Raw genomic sequence first — 14,041 nt, forward strand, 5'->3', positions numbered from 1 at the left:
CCCCGGGAGAGCTTGCCTCTCTCCCAGGCTGTGGCGTGTGGAATGGAGCCACACTGAGTCCTGCAGCCGCTCTTCACTGTGGCCAACACGCTGCCCCCTCCATCCCTGGCCTTGCGGCCCAGTGTGTGTGCCCACGGTGAGCAGATGGACATGTGCATTCCCAACACCAGCTTCCTGCGGGGGTGCTGTGGGCTCCGAAGCCTTGGGGAGGGCCCAGAGGGTGGGCACGGGCCTCCACTGAACCTTGCCACATGCACCCCTCCGCCCAAGCAGTCAGCACCTGGCTGCTGGACACTGACCAAGCGACTGAAGGGCCTTGCCCACCCCAACTTTCTTCCCAGGTTTCTTTCTCACCCATCTACGTGCCCAACAGTCTTCTCCGGTTAGGTCAAGAATAAACCTTCCGCTCTAAGCCAGTCATTTTTGTCGAGTACCGCAAACCCCCCGTGATGAGCAGTTTGAGTGTCAGGAGTTCCACCCTGGGGTGGCCTGGGACTCCCAACCGTGGTCCCCTGGCGGGGTGGCACAGGCTCACCTCCTGCAGGAGACTCAGCTTCTCCAGCTCCCACTGGTGGTCCAGGATGAGGCTGTCACTGCGGGGCCTCCAGCCCGCCAGGTTCTCCTCGCCCCGGACGTAGGCCACAGACGTATCCAGCACTCGCCGGCGCCGCCGTTGCATCCCTGGAAAGGGGATGCTGGTCTGACCACATCCCTCCCCATGGGTGTCGGGAGGGAGCTCATCCACCCAAGGGAGACTGGCCCCCTGGGGAGGCTCCCCTTCCCCTGCCCCTGCCCCTCACCCTTGGTCCACCCTGGGCCCCGCAGAGCCACACTGGGTCTCGCCCACAGGAAGTTATCCAGCACTGTATCCCATGAAAGGTCACTGCTGCCACCTTCTGGCTGTCCCCCTACACGGCCTCTCCCTTTGCTGAGCCTCGCACCTCACTGTCCTCCAATCTCTCAGAACAACTCTGGAGGTCGCAAGGTGAGCACCTGCATCTCGCAGGTGAGGGCCCCCAAAGGGCAGATTAGCTGAGGTCGCCTGACTCCCTGACTCCCAACAAAGTGCCCCTCCCATCCCCATCAGCCAGAGAGAGCAGGGTGCACGCCTACCTGGGCTGCCCGCATCGGCCACGTGGCACAGGCTGAGCTCGTACACGCCCGTCACACGGTTGCTGCGGGGAGCAGAGGGGGACCCATCGTCACCAGGCACAGTGATGCCCCGAGACCAACTCTCACCACCATCAAGTACACATTGGGCTCGAGTCCCACCGCATGCCCATGCCGTGGTGGGCATGGGGTGGCTGGGGTGTCAGCGTCCCTGCGCTGCAGTCCCTGTACAGACGGTCCCCATTCCAGACCCCCTTTTCCCCATGACCACTGATTCTGCCGAGGGCACCACACCAACCCTCTCACGGAGGTGAGCCCTGCTGGCCGGGGCCGCCCACCCTCACCAGGGAACCTCCCGGAAGGCTGGGTCATGGCCAGCCCAAGGCCACAGTCCTGACCCCCACACTCCTTCCTCTCACCGTGCCCAGAGTGGCCCGGACACTGGGGTCCATAACACAGAGCGTGTGGGGAGCCTCACCAAAGCTGACCACAGGTGGCCCACACCCTTGGCGGTCTCTGCTGCTGGGGCAGTGACCCTCCTCACTGCCTTGACAATCTGTCCTTCCTCCCAACCCCCCAAGATGCAGGGCATGGTCCTGGTGTCTGATGTCTGACCCCTCAGGTGCCGCCAGCCTCCATCCAGAGCTCCCCCTTCCCATCCTAGCCACCCACACGTATCCAGTTCTCCTACTGTGTGCGTGCAGGCCGTCCCGAGAGCACAGATGCCGGAGGTTCCCGGAGAGGAAGGTCACCCAGCAGGGGGTGCAGTGCGGCCCTAAGACCACCCACGGGGGTCCCAGGGCAGATAGCCAGGCGCTCCCCGCTGCACCCTCCAGGCAGGCCCGGCCTTTCTCATGGCCCCTCAACATGCCATCAGTGTCCCTGGATGTGCCCTGTGACTTCCAATGACCCCAGCATCAGAGGTGAGCGAGAGGGAGCCAAGAGGCCAGCAAGTCCAGCTTCTCCTCTGGGCCAGACTGCGCTGGAGCGCGTCATGCGAGCGTCAGACCGCTGGGGTACCCCCAGGGCCACCCCCTGTGCAGAGCCTGGTCTGTCCTCACCGGGACCAGGGCACCAGACAAGGCAGGTCCCTCTGCCCCCTCAGCGGGCTTACCTCTCTGAGGCCCGCAGGCTCCCACTGCCGAACAGGTTGCGGATGGAGCGCGAGGCCGGCAGCTTGGCGTCGCGGGAGTAGAAGACCATGCAGAAGTCTTTGGTGATGACGGCCGGCTGGGTGCAGTTCTCCATCTGCAGTGGGTGGGGCAGAGGCAGGGGCTCAGGCACAAGGACACCCCCAGACTGCCCTGGCCCCAGGTCCCCTTCTATCCTCCGGGTCCCCCAGCACAGCCCCTGATCCAGGCGGGAGAAAGTCTCTGTTCTCTGCTTGAGCCAACTCCTGCGGGAGAGAGGCAGCCAGGGCCCTGCCTCCCTGGGGCTGCCAGAGGGCCAGGTGTCCATGCAGGGGGCCCCGAGGGTCCCAGACACGGGCCTCACCCTCTTGGGCCTCAGCCGCCTCACCATAAAATCAGGTGACGCGCTTCCAGAAATGTGTGTGAGGATCAAACCCGATCCTGTCTGTGCCCCCACATTTTAACTCTAAAATGCCACAAAAAATGACCATAGTGGTCTCCGTGCTGTCTTAAACAGCTGGGTCTTTCGTTTCCTGAGCTCATGGTAACTGCTGACAAAGCTGATGTGTGCCGAGGACTTGTCCGGGCAGAGCTCTGTCTGCCAGCATTTTCTCAGCCCGAGAAAACCACCATCCCGCGAGGTGGTCCCCATGTTATAGCCGGAGTGATCAGGCTCTGAGGGGAGGTGGATGCCTTCGCCTCCACCATCCTGTTGGCTACCAACCCCAAATCTCCTAATTCCTCACTACTGTGCCCAGCTAGAAAGGACCACACTCCCAGCCTCCTCCTGTGCTTTTCGAAGGGAGGTCACAGCCTGAGAACCTGGGAATGAAGTTGGGGAGGCTTCTGTTTTTGTGCTGCCTGGAACATAGATGCAATGTCTGGTAGTACCACAGCCATTTTGCAACCCCAAGGACAAATCCACACACTAAAGATAGTAGGATGGGTTAACTGTGAGCATTGCCATTGAAAGTACATGGATTTAACAATGACTTGAGAAGTCTTTTGAGAAGATACAGGATGGTCTGGGGTTGTCCAGGGCTAACAAGCGCCCTCATTGCCCCTTGGCAGGCAGCTCAGGCTTGGGGGATGGGTGATTTTGGTGGAGTGCCCTGGGCAGAGGTTTCTTGCCTCGATGTAAGCAGAGAGGGTCATGTAGATTTTCTCTCGATAGGGGGTGACCCGGTTCAGCAGGAGGGAGTTGTGCATGGAGCTGTCCCACGCAGCCTCAAACTGGTAAAAGGTCCTGGAAGGAAGCAGAGACGAGGTAAAAGATAACAGGTGCAGGCCATTCTCTGCTGGGATGGGGACATGCAGACGGACAAACACAGACAGACACAGACAGACAGAGACATGTGGGTGACCCACAGGGAGAGCCGCTGGGGCCACAGGTCCAGAAGCCCTGGGGGTGTCCAGGAAGGACAGAACCTCCTTACTCAGGACCGGGCTGGGTGGGGGACTCCAGAGGCCACCATGGGAGTCCCAGAGCTCTCTCAGCTCCACCCTGGATGGATGGGTGAGATGGATGGACAGGATGGGACGTTTTAGCCCACAGCTCACAAGCTGCGGCCCGAATGCGAAGGTGGCGAAGGAGGCAGGCAGAGGGGAGAGGAAAGAGGAGGGACAGAGAGGGCGAGAGGAGAGAGGGGAGACAGAAGCAGAGAGAGATGAGAGATGGGGAGAGGGCGGGAAGCGGGGACCTCAGCCTCGGTCTGAGTAAGGAGGGGCCGTGGCCTCTCCCTGGACCTGAAGGGGACCTGCCAGTCTGCCAAACCCTCCACAGCCCGTCTCCCCCACCAACCAACTTGCCCTCAGGAGAGGGGGGCCCTCAGAGGAGGATGCTTGGAGTGGAAACTGGGGTGGCCCATGGCAGCCGGGCTCCGTGGGAAGGCAGCTGTCCACTTAGCACAGAGCAGGCAGTAGTCCCTTCTCTCTGTCCCTGATCTCTGACCAGGAAAGATAATGAGCAGAGTGTGAGCCAGTGGCCCAAAAACCCCTCCCAGGGGGCAGGATATTGGCTCTACCAACATGTCAGTGGCTTCCACTCCAGAACAGGGCTCTCTGTTACAAGACAGTTGTGTTTTCAACCATCGGACGGCAGAGCTCCTAAACTCTTGCCTTGGGCGGGGCACGTGGTGGGAGGCCCTTCACATTTGAGGTGGAGAATTTGCCTCAATCCACAGGTGGCCACTCTGTGGGCCCCGGGCAGCACGGCTCAGCCCCAGCCTTGCCCAGTTTCCCTCCAAGCATCCTCACAAAGACACAGTTGAGAAACACGTCAACACAAACAGCCGGGCAGCGGCACACGCCCCGGCACCACTGGGCCCCTTCCGAAGAGCTGGCCCGCCAGGGAGCGTGGAGGGCGCCCGGGGAGCGACGCCCCGTTGGGCTACGGACAGCGCCACGGCCACCCGTCTCTCCATGGCACAGTCCAGGGGTGCGGGGAGAAGCAGAGGGACGGGGCAGGCTGCTGTCGGACACACGTCACCGGGACAAAGATCCAGAGGGAGGGACGTGAGGACAGCGGGGTAACCAGAGAGCGGGGAAGACGTCGGAGGAGAAAGGAGATTGAGAAGCGGAAGAGGACAGACCAGCGAGTGCGGAAGAGAAAAGTGAGCTGTACCTAGTGTCATTTCCGAATGAAACGCTAAAGGCGGAGGCAGCCAGGACACACACGTACACACACAGAAGAAATTCACATGTCAGAACAAGCGCCGTCGCCTGGCCGCGGACAAGCGAAGTGAGCGCGCGAGGCCGCGGAGGCTGCTGACCGCGGCTCACGGGTGGAGATGCTGGTGGCCCACGGGGCTCTCGCTGTGGGCGGGGCCCACTCGGGGCTCCTTCCCCCGTATCTGCAGTGACAGCCTTGGGTCTGTCCCCAGCAAGACTTGGCAGACACCCCTGGAGCCATGACCAAAACCTAGAGGGACGCTCTCCATCCCGGGGACCCCAAACACCCCGGATGGGGCCATGCCCGGAGGCAGAGCCGGAGGCCTGCTGCTGCCCGGCTGGGGAAAAATGCCCTCCAGACCCCCTGGCTCCAAATGCCACTTCACAGCCGTGTGACCTCGGGCTGTCAGCAGACATCTCTGTGTCCTGCTTCCTGGACAGACGACAGGCAGTCACTGTCCCTGCCTCACTGAGATGTCCTGTGGGTTAAGTGAGCCAACACGCAAGCTTGCTGAGAACAGGGCCTGGGCGCACACATCAGCATCACTAACATCATTGCTGGTCCTCACCTCCAGGAGGCCCTGATGACAACGCACTGGGAAACAGGGCCCCTATCCTGGTAGGCTGGCCAGCCCCAAATCCTCCCGCTTGGGCCAAGGACTCGGCTCGTGCTGTCCCCTCTGTCCACCTGCCTCAAAAGTCACTAAAGGACGCTGCTGGCTTCTCTTCCGCTGCCAGTGCTCTGAGTGTGTACCCCAGCCCACCCCCACCCCGCCCCTCAGCCCCTGGGGTCGGGGACCAGCAGGCCTTGCCTGCATCTGCGTGCATTCGCTTCTCTGTGCCCTCAGGAAAGAACTGGCCCAGCTCAGGGTCCTCTTCAGGCATCAGAAGCTGAGACCCCACCCCATCCTGGGGACCCTCACCCCTGGGTGGGACACACCAAAGAGCCAGCCACGTCAGGCCAGCATAAACCCCCAGGGCTCACCCAGGGATGGCGCCCAGGACCAGGCAGACTGTGCCAGAACCCGGGCTTGGGGCTGTAAGAAGAAACCCACCCCCACATGAGGCTGGTGGAGGCCCTCGCAGAGGCTCTCGGCTGAGTGCCCTCAGTCAAGTTAGGATGCGGCTTTGCCACGATCGAACTCCAGTGACCTAGAATTGCTCTAAAAACCTGACTCTGGTGGGTCTCATGGGTGGGGTGGGGTGGGGTGGGAAGGAGGGAGGGGGCCCTCTTGGGCCCGTGTCCCCAGCCCCATCCCCCAGGGGCCAAGATAGGTAGCTGGACCACAGTCCACCTGGCACGGCCATGATGCTGTCCACAGGCCATTTCCAAACCAAGGGTCAGCCCCAGCCCCATGCAGCCTCCTGCAGATTGGCCCTCAGCAGGCAGCCAGCCGTGGCTCCACGTGGCCACAGGTGCCTGACCCTGGAGCCCTGGGCGAGGAGAGTCCTCAACGACACTCTCAAGCCCCCTGTAGAGGGAGGTCTCACCCAGACCCCGAGTGAGAATGGGAGCGGCTGACAGTGGGTGTGCTCGGGGTGGGGCGGGGTGGCAGAGTGGCAGCCCACCCACCCATGTGGGACCCAGGCAGCCATGTGGGGTGCCCCGAGCTTGCAGGACTCAGTGTGGGAGCCACTGATCGGTGCCCCCTCGATCATATGGCAGGAAATCAAGACCCAAAGAGTCTGAGAGGGAGGCACGGCGCATGCACGATGCGACTGGGGGCCATGGGGACCACGCCAGGACCCTCTCAGCAACTCTCTTGGCATCAGGTCACCCCCGGAATGGAGCCCCCATTCTGCATAGTGCTCCTCACTCTACCCCCACAACATTCAGCCAACCCCTCCGATACAATTACAAGGGGAGACGTGCGGCCCAGTGGGGTCCCTGGACCCGAGGCCTTGGCACCACGAGGGAACTGCTGGCAGTGCAGATTCTCAGGCCCCACCCCAGATCCATTTAGCTAAAAATGCTGGGGTAGGGCGGCCTCGTGAGCAGAGCATCTGAGCTGACTCTACGGAGTTTTTCCACGGGCTCGGCCACCCCATCATCCTGTGGACCCTCCCATTCTGGGGAAACAGGCCCAGAGTAGGGACGGCCAGGATGGGGCTGCCTGGGCTCTCGCCCTCTCCCGCTCTCCAGCGAGGCTGCCCCAGCCCTGCCCGCTGCTCCTCGTCCTCAGCCCTTCCATCCATGTGCCATGCTCAGGACTCCATTTTAAAGAAAGGGGAGCAGGCCGGCCTGCTCCTCAAGCGCCTGCTTAACACCTCAGCACCCTAAGGATGGCATGGACCCTTCTGCTCCAGGGAGGGTAAAGCCTGGGGAAGAGGTAAAAATGGGGTGGAAGGTTCGAATCAAGTCTCTATGCCACAAACCCCTCCCCTCACCCCATGTGTCTCCTGGGAACTCTGTGAGTCTGTGTGTGAGACACTCTAGGGGCATCTTAGTGCAGCCCCTTGGGTAAAATGGGGGTGGTCAGTATCAAAAGACATGCTTTTACTCAGGAGCTATGCGTGTTAAATTAACGAGGAGTATTTTAAGTGAAATACTAATTAGGCAGTGGTGCTAATGACCACACACTCACATTTATAAAGTTATGTGTGCAAGGCCTCATGCTAAAAGCATTTCATGTAACATCTCATTTAATCTCACAACAACCTCGGATAGGGCTAATATTATTCCCATTCTGAGGGGGAAGGAAAATAAAGTTCCAGAAGGTTCTGCCACTTCTCCACACTCACACAGCCAGCCAAGGGCACAGCCAGGCTGCCCCAGCCCAGTCGGTGCAGCCCCAGGTTCTGCCCTACTCCAGACATCTGGATGAGCTGCTCCCTCCACCACACCCCCACCCTCTGCTTGTCCCCAGTGCCGACCATCACGATGGTTCCTGCCCCTGGAACCAGCCCCGTGGAGGACACGCAGACCTGAGTCGTGGGGCGCTGAGCCCCCTTCCCTCTCAGTGCCCTGAGACTCCTCTTGCAGGTCAAGCCCACTGGGGGCCAGTGAGCCCACCTCTGGAATCGGGGGCCTGGGCCCCCGGCTCAGGTGTGGGGTGAGGTCTCCCTGAAGTCCAGAGGCTGGTGAAAGAGGCCCCAGTGGAAGGCAAGAATCTGTCCCCCTCCTTTCCTGGTGCCAGGTCCTCCTGGCCACAGGGTCCTGCTTCCACTTTACCCAGAACCTTCCTAAAAGCATGATGTGTTTGCATATGGGAGTGTCCAGGACCAGCCTGAGCACCCCCATATCACACCAAGCTGGTTGTGGAAATGCAAACTTGGACAAAATATCCACATCCCCCTGCAATCATACTGATAGGCTTGGAAGTTTCCATTCATCAAGGCAGCAGCCCCTAGATGCGGTCCCCTCTAGAGAAGGAAGCCGAGCAGATGGGCTCCCAGCCTAGAGCCTTCTGAGAGCAGGGAGACTGCCTGGGCAGGCTGCAGCCACCTTGGCCAGCCCAGCTCACCTCTAGGAGCAGCTAGCAGGCCGCCTCCTCCAGCAAGCCCGCCCGACTGTCCGGGAGAAACAGGTCTCTCCTCTGCCCGTGCAGGGCTGTGCCGCCTCGTCAGGTGCAGCCACCACCACTACAGCTTTCCCTTGACAGCAGGACTTTCTCTGCCTCGCCCAGCTGCGTGTGCCCCAGGAGGGCCTACAGCAGTCTTTGGAAAAGATGTGCTCACAGAATAGCTGCATATTCGTATGCCCCTCAGGGACATACCAACAGGAGCCACAGCCTGGCTCGCTGCCCCATGGGGCCTCAGCTACAACTGCCCAGGCACACTCACAGTGACTATCTGTCCTGACCCATTACAGCCATGACCCGACAAGGACTCTCCCCTGGGGCTCCATCCAGAAGCGGGGGGGGTCACCATCCCTGACCCCACTCCGTGCCGCTTAAAGGCTCAAACAGTCGTGCTAGAAGGGTTCCTGCTGCTCACTTCATCTTCCAGAACAGCTGACCCAGAGGACCACCGCCAGGGAGCTCTGGCCACAATCCACAGGGACCTGGGAGGTGACGACCTTGACCTTCCACTCAGAACAGACTTGAGCCTCGAGGATAAAGTCTGGATTAGGAACTGTAAGGCTGTCCACATCCAGAGCCTCGCTGACTCCTGCACCTGGCCCCTGCAGGCAGGGGCTGCACTCAGGTCAGGGAGGGAGCTGTGGTCCCAGGCTCAGGAACCCGGGCCTCCCAGAGCTTGGACCTGGGACCACCCATGTGAGTGCTGAGACTTAGCAGCCCTTCACAACTTTACTGCCCACCTACATTCCAGCCAGGAATGAGGCTGGAGCCTCTCGCCTGGCCAGACAAGGGCTCACCTCGTCCGGTGTGGAAGGTGCAGAGCCGGGCTCTCCTGGCGGGGCTGGTTCCTGGCCGCCCCCGCCATCCTGTGCCCACTACGGCCCCTCCCTCCATCCCTCCCTCCTTCACCTGGCAGGGAGGGGGCGCTGAGCCGAGGGCAGCCTGGCCGGGAGCCGGGAGCTGACATGCAGGGCGCCTGCTCCGGCTCTCGCAGGGGTGGGGGTCGCACGGGCGGGCAAGACTCAGGGGCAGGAGGAGCAGGGGGCCAGCCAGCGTCTACGGAAGGGCAGGAAACTACCCAAGCAGCCAAAATCAAGAGTAGGGGCAGAAGGGATTCAGCCAAGGGTGGGGGGAGGGGGAGGAAGCAATAAAAAAAATTCAAAAAGTATCCCAAGGAAATAAAACTAAAGAAGAAGATGGGAGAAACAGGAGGGAGAGGTGAGCAGGTGTAGAGGAATCCAAGAAGCGGAAATAAACCCCAGGGCCGGGACTGGGGAAGGCGGGGGGTAGGGGAAGGAGAGAGGCTGAAATAAACCAAGGGCACAAATGGTACCTAGGCATGTCCGAATCAAGAAACTGCCTGCAAAACACAAACAATCACAGGTTAGTGAGGGCGGCGGGGCCGGCGGCGGGCAGGGGGCAGCGAGCAGGGGCGGGGCAGCGCGGAGAGAAGCCGCCCACGGCTGACAGGCCCACTTGGAGCCGGAGAGGCTGCAAAGCATGGGGCCTCTGAGCAGGGAAGAGGCCGAGGGAAAGCATGTGGGCAGCCCGAGGCCCGAGCCAGGCCTGGGGTCTCTGAGCCTCAGCATCTGTAGGAGAAGGGCCCGGCCCATCACGGGACTGGAGGACATCAGCCGCGGTCCAAGGAAGAGGAAGATCCTCAGGAGGGGGCTGCTGGTTGGCCAGCCAAGCCTCAGAATGGTGCCTGCCTGCGGCCACCAGCTGAGGAAGGTCCCTGAGGTTTTTCCAGGGCCAGGCTGGGAGTCGGGGCTGTCCTGGGGCTGGATGAGCATGGGCAGGAGTCAAGCGTGGGGTCAAAGCAGCTACGGGCAAGGTCCTCGGCCTGCCCCGTGGACGGGCCTTCCTCCATGCTGGGACCAGGGCCTTGACCTCAGGCACGGGAGCTGATCAACCCCAGGGCTGCCCTTGGGTCAGCCTCACTTCCCACAGCCCCAGGGAGCGGGACCGAAGCCTGTCAGCAGTGGGTCCTCGGGCCTCCAGGAACAGGGGGGAACCTGTTTAGCCAAAGCGTTACTGACCCAAGATCCAGCCAGAGCCACAGCCTTCTAAGTACATTGGCATTTAGGGCAGGGCCAGGGCCCCCCAGGGTGCCCTCCAGCAGCACGGCTGGCCGGAGGATGGGAGACCCAGACACACGGTCTTCAGTGAAAGGAGACAGTGCGGAGTGGGAACACCCACCCACCCATCCCTTCTCCTTGCCCTCACTTCTTTCTGCCCAAGAATCTAGCAGTTGCTGGGGCAAGGGAAGGGTCAGAGGTCAGGGAGAATGCCAAGGTCGTCCCCAAGGTCCAGAGTATCACTCAGCGTGGCAGACAGGCCCCTCCCAGGCCCTACCCTTCCCTCTGGGTCCCAGTCCCCCATGGGCCCAGCACGGCAGCCCACAGCCCTGCAGGCCACAGCCCTGCAGGCAGCCCCTGTGTGGGTAGGCGCCAGGCCTTCTCTGCCATGTCCCCAGGGTGTGTTCCTACAGCAACAGGAGAAGCCCGAGCAGGATGCCCCCACTGTCTGCCTCACCTTCCCACTCTCCCAGGCGTGACCCCCAGCCTGCCTGTCATGGCGCCCCCTCCACATGAGAACACCTCTCAGCATTCTCCACCCAATTCCTCCCTACTCTGGACATGAGTGCAGGGTGCGTTCCTTCTGGAAGGTTCCAGGGCAGGGCTGAAAACCAGAGCCACATCTGCCCCTGGCAGGGTCTCGGCTGCCCGCGCTAAGGGATGGCTCCCTTACAGCCCCCTCTCCGGCGTGTCTATGAAGACTGAGTGTCTGAGCTCAGGAGTTGGAAGAACAAGAGATGACTCCCCCTGGACCCTTCATCTTTACAGATCCCAGCTCTTCTAGCAAGTGTGAGGTTCCCCCACCCGCTCCCAAGCACACCCAGCCCTCAAAGATATTTTTCCTGCAAACACAGCCACGGGAACCTGTGGAGACACCCACAGCTCGAGCTCCAGGGCTCAGCTCTCAGCTTCTGCCTCACAGGCCAGGTGGAGCCCTTGGGAGCAGCCCGTTCAGGACTCCGGAGCACCCGCCTCGTTTCCCCAAGCCCCTAGAAGGCAGCATCCAGACACAGCCAAGCCCGCCGACATCCCCCTCGAAGAGGGTGGCTCTTGGCAGTCATGAGCTGCCCGGCCCCAGCCGGCCCCCAGATGTCCCCCCCTCACATCCCGCCCACCCTGGCAAACCCCAACAGGGCTGGTTTATCAGGGGCTGCCGAGGCCGTCCCTGGGAGCTCACGCACCCCGTCCACTGCCCCAGATGCAGTCGAGCTGCGACTGCCCAGGCTGCGAGGATCTTGGCCATCACCCGGGCGCTTGGGAAGGAAAAGCCCAGTGACAAGGAACATGTGCCAAGCAGTGCCCCGTGGGCACGCCTCCACCCCGGGATGCTGGACCGCCGACCCAGTGTGCCCGTGAACCACCTCCAGGACCCCTGGCCCAAGGACCCCTGCCAGAGGCCACAGAACCACCCTCAGGAGTGTGGTTGGGGAAATTCAGGCCACCCACCCACCCGCTGACCCATGACACTCCTGAGGACAGGACCCAGCTCATCTGCCTGCAATTCCCACAGCCCCTTTGCCGGGTGACCAAATGAACAGACTCGATGAATGTGGCAACCAGTGATGGGACAATGTGCAGACAGAAGTGCCAAGGGACTTTGAGGCCACGAGCACCCCGCCCTGCACCTGTTCCTTGGGGCGTCAGAGAGGAGGGCCTAGAAAGCTTTGGGGCCGGACACGTCCTGTGTGGCTGGACCCTAGGCAGCCAGGTCAGCCAAGGGTGTGTTGGACTGAGAATACACTCTGGGTCCTGACCCAGACACTGTCTCCAGGGAGTCAGGAACAGAACCGCTGCCGCCCCCTCGTGGGGACTCACCGGTCATCCTGGGCTGGGTGGATGTATCCAGACGAGAGGATGTTCAGAGACAAGATGTTGGGGTCGATCAGGGACTCATCGGTTTCTGGAGTGTTTCGAATGCGACCTACGGGAAAGGCAATGGGCCGTGTGTCACTTCCCAGGAGGGCAGGTGGAGGCCCTGGGTCCCTGCTCACAGCCTCTGCCTGGGCGGGAGCTTTGAAACCATGAGACGCCGTCTGGGACCCGGGTCCCCACGTGGCAACAAGAGCATCTAGCGAGAGGTAACACCACCGGCAGACGGGGGCCCACGTAAGGTCTGCAGCACGCCCAGGCTGCCATCTGTCAGTGGACCAGTCTCCCATCCTCCCTCCTGCAGTCTGAGTTCTGAGTCTCTTACTCCTCAGCCATAAATGACTCTGGATCTCTCTCTCCACGTCCCCACAACAGAGAGATTTCAATCTCCCGGCCTGGAAGGCACAGGCCCTCTCACCTACTGGAAAAGGAAATCCTAGCAAGACGAGAAGGAGGACATAAATGTTTCCTCCTCTTCATACTTGAAAAAAAGAAAAGAAACACTATCCACGCCATAAGGCTCTCCCTGTAAGGGGTGTTTCCAAGAGCCCTCGAAGGCACCGGCACATGGGGCGGTGGCTCCGTCTGTGGAAGGCCCCAGGACCTCTGTGACCCAGGAATGCTCCCTGGTGGCCTCATTAATCATTCCTGCTGTGGCAGTGACAGCCAGAGTGACAGCTCTGCTTCTTCCAGGAATAAACAAATAGGAAGTTTTCTTTGCTGAGCCAGAAGGGAACCACTGGGCCTTCCCTCTTGTCCTGCATGAACGGAGACGAAACAAAACCCAACACTCCACCAGGATTCCGCGTCCGCGTGCTGGGGCTGCCTGCTCCACATCCTGGAAGCTTCTGCAATGTTTGGGTTCTGGGGGAAGGTGGGTGTGGACTCCCTGAAAAGTGCCCGCCAGGGCCGGGCAGGGCTCGAAGGGCTTGTCCCCACAGCTGGAGTGCCACACGGTCCGCTGCTGGGGCAGGGCTCAGCGGCAGGAAGAAAGCTTGCCAGAGTGCCAGCCTCACCCCTCCTCACCCCCAGGACGGGACACGTGCTTCAGCAGAGGTTCTCACCCGCCCAGGCCGACCAGGCGCTCCACCTGCAAACCGGGGCCCATGCAGCCCCTGGTCAGGCAGAGACGTCCACTCACAGGTCTGCTTGGTTTATGAAGCCCAGAGGGGCAGAGCCCAACCCCTTGACCTGGAGGGGGCCTTGGTGTTTACACGAACATCCCCCCAGATCCCTTCCAATCGCATCTCTTCTTGCCCCCAGCAACAGGCAATCACCTCTATTTGCATTTTCAGGAAGAGAGGCGGCTTGGGGGCAGAGAGGAAGGTGGGATCCAGGACCAGGGCCTGGCTCCCCAAGGCCAGCAAGGAGGCGACCTCTCTGCAGAGACCCGGGACTAAGGGTAACAGGGGCAGGAATGGAAGCTCTGTGCGCCTCTCCCAGGCACAAGCTGGGTGCAGCTCTCTGGGCAGCAGGCTCTGAGTGAAGGTGGTGAGACAGGATGATGGCACACAGGACGGCCCCACCCCAGCCTCATTCCCTGTCCCGCCATGTGTCAGGGTGAGCCAGCACATAATTGCTTTGCCTTTGTTTTGTTTTGTTTTGTTTGCTGAGGAAGATTAGCCCTGAGCTGACATCTGCTGCCAATCATCTTCTTCCACGT

General features: G+C 61.2%; 1 protein-coding gene across 50 annotated transcripts in view; it reads right to left on the minus strand.

The window, feature by feature from the left end:
- Window positions 1-14,041, minus strand: part of KIF1A (kinesin family member 1A) — a 101,446-nt gene that overhangs the window by 8,904 nt on the left and 78,501 nt on the right. For 18 of the 50 annotated variants that reach the window (XM_070618830.1, XM_070618811.1, XM_070618856.1 and 15 more), the window contains 7 exons: window positions 12,325-12,430; window positions 9,765-9,791; window positions 4,864-4,887; window positions 3,372-3,486; window positions 2,225-2,358; window positions 1,114-1,175; window positions 536-681 (listed from right to left, as the gene is read on the minus strand). In XM_070618830.1, the coding sequence (XP_070474931.1) occupies window positions 536-681; window positions 1,114-1,175; window positions 2,225-2,358; window positions 3,372-3,486; window positions 4,864-4,887; window positions 9,765-9,791; window positions 12,325-12,430 (614 nt within the window). The remainder of the gene's footprint in view (window positions 1-535; window positions 682-1,113; window positions 1,176-2,224; window positions 2,359-3,371; window positions 3,487-4,863; window positions 4,888-9,764; window positions 9,792-12,324; window positions 12,431-14,041) is intronic. The other 32 variants (XM_070618858.1, XM_070618840.1, XM_070618836.1 and 29 more) reach the window with 3 other exon arrangements.

Source organism: Equus przewalskii, chromosome 5 (genome assembly GCF_037783145.1).
Source record: "Equus przewalskii isolate Varuska chromosome 5, EquPr2, whole genome shotgun sequence".
Taxonomy (NCBI): Eukaryota; Metazoa; Chordata; class Mammalia; order Perissodactyla; family Equidae; genus Equus; species Equus przewalskii.